We start from the raw sequence: 7,663 nt of genomic DNA on the forward strand, positions 1-7,663 counted from the left end.
TCCATTGAGAACCATCACAAAGTTAGTCTCCGTATTGAATTGACCTTTTAATTTGACTTTTTCTGATACATTTATATAGTCATTAAATGTGCCACTGGCCTGAGTCTACTACAATATCTTTACAAGAACAAAAAGCTTAAAATAAGTACAGTTCTAAAAGCAAAATAACTACTTCAATGAAAAACCCAAATAAATCAAACAAAATATCCTTCAGTCAGTGTCTCAACTCTTCAAACAGCAGCTATGGACAAGTATGTCGCACAAAGTATGCAATTTTAAATAAAATAACATGAAATAAATAATTTGTAAGTGTACTGTCGTGTACTGTCATGTACTAAAAACTACTCTCCTCTAGGCTGCTTAGTACCCGCTCATACTGCCCTAGCACAGCTCTAATAGCAGTATTCCGCACAGTCCACCTTGTTGGACATAGGGGTTTCCGGGTGGGCAGATGTGTTTCTTTGGACGTGGCAATTGATTCAAACATGCTCTTAAACTTTCCTGACTGGCCATAGAGGACACCTAACTGATGGACCCAAGAAAGGGAATCCCGGATCAGTGGGGAGGCTGAGCAGCCAGCCTGTGTAATCAGATTTACACAGTGTGCTCCACAATGGACATAGAGGGCTAATGGCTGCTGCCTTCTCACAATTGCCTGTGCACCTGTGTATTTTCCTGCCATGTTTGAGGCACCATCGTAACTCTGCCCACGTAAGCCAGACATGGGCAAATTGAGCCTCAACAACACTTCAGTTGCCACTTTCGCAATGCCCTCGCCTGTTGTCTCCGACACCCTGTATAGCCCAATAAACTCCTCGTGAGGGACAAGGTCATGGTCAACATAATGCAAAAAGACACTCAATCGGAAGAGATCTAATCTCAGCTGCAATGCCTCGAATGATTGTATTGGCCATGATGTTCAGAATTTCATTCTGTGCTTTGGGGCCTCTTGAAACGTCAACACTCTGTTGGCAAGAGTTTGCGGTTCAAAAATTGTGGGTGTGGTTGATATGGTTTTGTGCCATCACTGAGGTAACTGGACAATGCTGTGCCACTGTCCCCTATACTGGTGCTGCTGGCAACAAGGGTGACACCTGGTCCTGCCGTGGCTGTGACATTGTTCTCTGAAGTCTCTCTCCCTGGCTCTTTCCCTTTCACCACCCTCACAGACTCAGTCTGTCTCCTAGAAAAGAAATAAGGTGTTTGCCGTACTCCTAACTACCGGTACCCAAAACTACACAATTAATCACAACAGCAATACCATTGCCATAAACAAATCTTAGTTTAGTCATCAGTTTAAGTTGAGAGCGGGGGTATTGTTGATAATGGGATATGGAGAAGGGTGAGCCGGTCAAGGATCGATTCAGACAAGGTGGTAAATTGTATGACAAGCGACAGTTTAATTTAAGAGTAAAGATATCTGGTACAAGCGTATACGGACTCGTTCATTCAGCTCATAAGGAACCAGCAGAAAAGAGCCCAGATAACAGAGTGCATAGACATTTTATACAGCACAGAAAGTAGGTTGAGTCTGGAAGTTCTGGTCCTCTGGTTGGTCCTGATGAGTTGGGCGAGGTCCCCTTCAGGCTAGTATCACTGTCCCATTGGCTCTGAGTAGAGTTCTTTGTCTTCAGAAATGTTCAGCTAAAACAGGAGATTAGGTGTGTGCGTAGATGTTCCTGTCATATCTGTGTGTCTCTGTAAAATGTTCAGCCTAAAGAGGAGATTTTGTGTGTGCGTAGATGTTCCTGTTTTATCAGTGTTTATGAAAGGTTTGTGCCAGCCCTCTGTCCTTGGGTGTGCGTGTCTCAGTATCTCGTGAAATGCAGAACCAAGCACCCTTTTCTTATCAGTGTTTATGAAAGGTCTGTGCCAGCCATCTGTCTCTGGGTGTGTGTGGGTCTCAGTATCTGCTTATGAGTTTGTGAGAAACCCTGTTTTGAAAGAAGTTAGTTATAACAACGTAATAGCAATATGCTTGTGTTATTTTAAATGGTATTTATTACAGTATCCATGGCATTTTCCAATTATGTCCCTATTTTACAAGTAAAAAAAATTGAGAAGCTTTCATAATGTTGCCAAACAAAGACTCAACAAACTTACCTGAGACTCCCTGTCTCTGCCAGTCTGTCCCTGCCTATCTGTCCCCAGCTCTGCTGTCTGTGTGCCATCTGTTGCCTGCTCTGCCTAATGACATCATTGTGAAACATTCCATTAGCATTTCACTTCTTTCTTATGAACATTTTATCAACTCGTCTTTGAGATATTAGGCTACTAGAGTTCTTACTTTGCGTTTTGGTGTACTGAAAAATACTCTGATGTCCGTCTTTTTACTTTTTTCTGCCATTTTTCTACCTGGCTGGCTGGCCGGTCTAGCTGCACACACACACATTTACACAACATATGCTACAACCTTTTCTAATTTTAATATAGTTTGTTTCATATTGGCTGGCTTCCAACAATAGCTGAATTTGTAAAGCTAGCGAGCACCAACTCCGTTTCTGTGGTGTTTGCTTTAATCTTTTTTTTTTAAAGGTGAAATAAAATAAATGTAAAAAAGTTCACTAGCGACAATTTAGCTTTTGCAACGAGACCATTAAATATACTTAAGACAATGGTATAAGAGAGTGTAGTTCTGATCACATTTGGACTTATAACCTTATCACAGGGACTTTGAAGCACTACAGCTGCATGCTGATCTTGGAATAAACTGACGATAGCAAAGATTCCATCTTTGACGACGCCACATTAATGGAATAGGTACTAGCTAGCTTGCTAGTTAATGTTTGCTTTAGTTTGCGCGCTAGCTCTGCAAATTCAGCTAGTGTGTGAACCCTGCCAACATAAAAATTTTAACATTGTTATGGCGCGATTGACTGGATTAACCTCACGTCAGTTACGTACATGTGCCTTTCGGACAGTAGATACGAACCCTCTATTACCTTGCCAGCTAAAGAACTGGCAGTGGATCAAACCATTGTGAGGCAAAGGGCGGGGTGGTCGCAATCTTTTGAAACTTAAAAAGGCGCTATTAAGTGTCTATAATCAGCACAACTGCTTTCATTGCGTATTATTAATATTATTGAAATTACATAGTTATGTTTACAGTGATAGATTGGGGGGGACAAATCATATTTTCCCCGGATGGGGGGGTCGTGTCCCCCCCGTCCCCCCTGGGATTTCCGCCTATGCTCCTGCACCTAAATATAAACAGTACCGACACCCAAAATGAGTACCGACACCTATTTCAGTCCAAGTCAAGCACTGTATCTATTATAAAAATATAAATCCACACACTGGTACAGTATACTGTAAACACCAAGGCATTTTGAACTCAAATACTCAAAGTCAATGAAAAGTAATTTATTTCTTAAAATGTTTATGTAGCGCACTCAAAACAAGTGTTTTTGCATGTACATTGAGTGATTGATGGATTAATGCTATGCTACACAAAGATAAATAACATACATTTTTCTAAATTAATCCAATCATTTAGTTAGATTTTTTGCACTCATTACTTAAATGGTCGTTCCAATTTAAATGGCTTTCTAGGCATCCTAACTCTGTCTGGATTCCAATAGGAGTTACACGTCACTTTGCAAGCCAGCATAATGAGACTTGCAGGTGTGGTTGCAAAATTATGGTACATTTCCCAGGTTTTTCAGGAATCCCAGTTGGAAGATTCATGAAAATCCTTCAACTAGGATTTTTTGAAAATATGGTAAAGTTACTGGAATTTCACTAGGCCTGAAAATAAGGCCTTACAGGATATGTTATGTATTTTCATTAAGAGTTGAACTATAACGACAACATTTGCCTGGGAACTCACTTGGTGAAGGCCACTCGCACAACTAAAAATGAGTTAATTCAACAACCATGTCTCTGTCACTAACAAATACTGTACCACCCATGACTGTAACTCTGCAATTCACTCAAAAAGACTAGGCACACTGGGAAATTATATTGGAGGCGTTACTCAAATGTCATACAAACGGCAAAAAAAAATTATACAACTCAAATCTGGACCCCCTACAACACGTGTCAAACAAATTCCATGGAGGGCAGAGTGTCTGTGGGTTTCCACTCCACCCTTGCACTTGATTGGTGAATTAAGGTCACTAATTAGTAAGGAACTGCCCTCACCTGGGTGTCTAGGTCGTCATCGAAAGGAAAACCCCAAAACTTGGCCCTCCCTGGAATGAGTTTGACACCTCTGCCCTACAGGGTCACAGTGACTCTATCGGTGTGAGTAATGACTACAAAATCACTTTAAGTAACTGTATTCAGATATATTAGCCGTTTCCTGCAATCAATTACCAAAAGCACTGTCTTTGACCTCATGGGTGGAATGTTATTATAATATTTCAAAATTAATAAAGGATTTTTTTTTTCAACAGACTAAAATCTGGTGTTTCTATGTTAAACCATTTCGTTATAGTTCAGTCTACTGTGATCTATATAAAATGTAATACATTTCAACTCTATATCTGACATGGTACAGGTGTGTGAGGTGTATACTTTGATTTCAAAGTAGATTTGTTTAAAACTACCAAGAATAATTCTAATCAGCTGATTTAACCCACTGCAGTAAAAGGTTTTATTTAAATGCAATGGATTCCTTAAAAGTTGAGTAATGACAGCACTTTTGAAGCAGCATACACTGTAAATCCCAAAGTGTTTAATAAAAAATGTAAATAAAAATTGACCCTAAAACCTTGAATACCAATCCTTTAAATTGATACACAAATATTTTGAAACAAAATATCCCCAAATCCGAAGACACTTTTAAAATGGTATTCTGTTTACGTAGCTAAGGTAAAATGATATTTTCTGTGCTTACAAAATTATGTCTAAACCCTCATCCAAAGTACCATTCATAAAGGTTGTGGACAACATTATAATATCCTTTGTCTCTGGCCATGTGTTCACAGGCTAAACAAACAGGTTGAATAAACTCTTCCTGCATTGTCAGGAGGTGGGGCTTGGCATTAAGGTACCTCCTCCAAGTGAAGTAACTTACATACATCTCATCATTCTTGTCCAATTGGAGGAGGAAGTCAGCCAGTGCCTTTGCATTAGTAAAGTCATTTACATGAATGAAAGAATCAGCTGGGATAAACTGTTCATAGTTCTCTCTGGGTGGGCCCATGACTACCGGTATGGTTCCTGCTACAAGTGGTCCGTTCACCTTTTCTGTGATGTAGTCTCTGTGGATTGAATTCTCAAATGCAAGGTAGAACTTACAGCTAGCAAGGGTTGAGTAATACTCCTCATACTTCAAACGACTCCCTGTAAAAGCAGAACCAAAAACATGTATCTTGATGTGTTTGACCAGCTCTTGATAGTACTTTGCTCTGGTTCCTGTCCCAGTTGAAGGATTGTTGTTGCTCACAATCCAACAAACCAATTTATCTTTCTTCGGCAGCACAAACTCACTGTCCTTTTCAGTCTTCACGGTTGTCAATTCATTTCGCACTGTGATGTCAGCATCTCGTCTATAGCTCAAAGTGAGGTTAAATAGGTTTTCCAGACCTGGTATTCTGGCAGTATTTGTTGGTGATTCCACATTAAACCAGATCCATTTCTGAAAATGTGGACGTGGAGACTGAGGCAGGTTCTTCAGGTCCCAGCTGATGCCTTTTTGAAAAACAACCACTCCGTCTGCTTTGTCATAAAGGGATCTGTCATCTGTCAGAACACAGCTATCGATGTTGAAATGGGTTTTGCAGATTTCAAAATTCCATTTCAAACCCAGTGGCCAGAACCAGAGCAACACAAGCGGCTTTTCCACAGGCTTTTTGGTAGATGAGGAAACATCTCCCTTTGCCAAAAATTGCAAATCATCCAATCGAGATGAACATGCAGTAGATGAGGGTTTAAAGTAAACAAAAAATAGTAGCACTGAACACAAAACCCCAAGAGCAGCTGTCAGAGTTAGATGATGTGTTCGGTTGGAAGTTATTGATGACATGTTTGTCCTGTAAGAAAGAAACACACCTACATTTTAGATGTTATAAGTATATAAAAAAGGAACAGCTTGAAAATTGACTATGACATCAGAATGAGTTTCTATATTATACAACAGGTGGTTCTAATCCTTAATGCTGATTGGTTCAAGCCGCATTTCAGCCGGTGTTTATTCCACAAGTTACCACCGGCTAAATCTATGAAGTTAAAATGCCTATTTTCTCTCTTCCATCTGACTCAAATTCACTCATAATCAGTGTATGGTGAGTCATGCAGTTTTTCTGAAGTTTTCTATCAGTTTTTACTGCACAAACACAGAATAATGACAGTCATTAAGAATAGGAAATCGTAAAGGCTATTATTAGCAGTGCTAGCATGTTAAGTGTACTCAAGTTAGTTAACATTATCCTGAGGACAGGTTAGACTGCATAAAGGTGTATGGCTTCATTCTCCTAAACAATACTAAACTTTTGAACAGAGCATGTTAAATTTATAGAACATCTTTAAATCAAGATGTTTTAAACTCTTAACAGTGAAATCAGGATTGAGAAAGAAAATAAACCATTCCTCACCATTAAGAGGCCTCTTGTTAGTGTTAGGGTTTGCGATCCATGTAAATCCATGCACTAGATTTCAACCAGACTAGTGACGAGGTGTGGCACAACTGTCGTCATGCCTTTTCATGGGAAATGCAAAAGAACCTGCCTGACAACTGTCACGTCCTGATCTTAGATGGCTTTGTATGTTTCCATTTTTAGTTTGCTCAGGGTGTGATGTGGGTGGGTATTCTATGTTGTATGTCTAGGATGTCTATTTCTATGTGTTTGGCCTGGTGTGGTTCCCAATCAAAGGCAGCTGTCTATCGTTGTCTCTGATTGGGAGCCATACTTAGGTAGCCTGTTTTCCCACTGTTGTTTGTGGGTGGTTGTTTTCTGTTTAGTGTATGTCACCTTGCAGAACTGTTCGTTTATCTTTTTTTCTTTTTTTTGTTATAGTAGTCGTATTCATTAAAAGTAATTCTGAGTACTTACCACGCTGCACCTTTGTCTTCTCCTTCTCCTCTATATGACGATCGTTACAACAACTAGAGGATGACCCTTTCAGAGCATTTAAAAAAAAAAAAATCTTCACACAACCAGGAAAATACCCTTGAGGTTTAAAACCTGTTTTGCAAGGGGGATCTGGGTAACAGCAATTAGGTGTTACCATGTAGCCTTGCCAACTCGAAGCTGGGGAACAATAGTATGTTGAGGGGAGAAGAAGGGAGGAAGAAGAAGGGGAAAGTAACGTTGAAAGAAAAGGAGGAAAAAATTTGAGAGAAAATAACAAAAAGGGAAAGGTTGAGGGTTCTTCTTCATAATGTGTTTATTATTCATTATTTATTACGATAAGCTGAAAAACAATGAAAACGTTGTTTTTTTCCTGTATTTGAAACGGAAGATTGAACCCGAAGGTACCGTGTTCAAATCCTGCCTCTGCCAGAAATAACATATGTTAACAACTATAGTTTCCAAAAATGTTATTATTTTTCACATAGGTTATCTTAAATTCACCTAAGTTAATAGAATGATTATGGTGGCGTAATCCTAAAATATATAAGTGTTGTTCTAATGTGGTTGGTTTCTTACTCTACTATGTTCTCAGTACTATACTCTGTGCTTCTACATCTGCATTTCTTGCTGTTTGGGGTTTAAGG

At 39.4% G+C, this 7,663-nt stretch overlaps 1 protein-coding gene across 2 annotated transcripts; it reads right to left on the reverse strand.

Moving 5' to 3' along the window:
* Positions 1-26: 26 nt before the first annotated feature.
* Positions 27-6,756, reverse strand: LOC139582612 (4-galactosyl-N-acetylglucosaminide 3-alpha-L-fucosyltransferase 9-like). Of its 2 annotated transcripts, XR_011676386.1 has the most exons (3): positions 6,540-6,756; positions 2,104-5,978; positions 27-1,183 (listed from the first exon to the last, which is right to left on the reverse strand). XR_011676386.1 is itself a non-coding variant. In XM_071412755.1 (2 exons), the coding sequence occupies exon 2, from the start codon at positions 5,969-5,971 to the stop codon at positions 4,859-4,861; it is 1,113 nt and encodes a 370-aa protein (XP_071268856.1). In that variant the 5' UTR covers positions 5,972-5,978; positions 6,540-6,730; the 3' UTR covers positions 3,349-4,858. The 2 variants fall into 2 exon arrangements, 1 of the variants encoding a protein (XP_071268856.1); XM_071412755.1 differs by lacking the exon at positions 27-1,183 and having other exon boundaries at positions 3,349-5,978; positions 6,540-6,730.
* Between the last annotated feature and the right edge of the window lie 907 nt (positions 6,757-7,663).

The sequence above is a fragment of the Salvelinus alpinus genome, chromosome 8 (genome assembly GCF_045679555.1).
Source record: "Salvelinus alpinus chromosome 8, SLU_Salpinus.1, whole genome shotgun sequence".
NCBI lineage: Eukaryota > Metazoa > Chordata > Actinopteri > Salmoniformes > Salmonidae > Salvelinus > Salvelinus alpinus.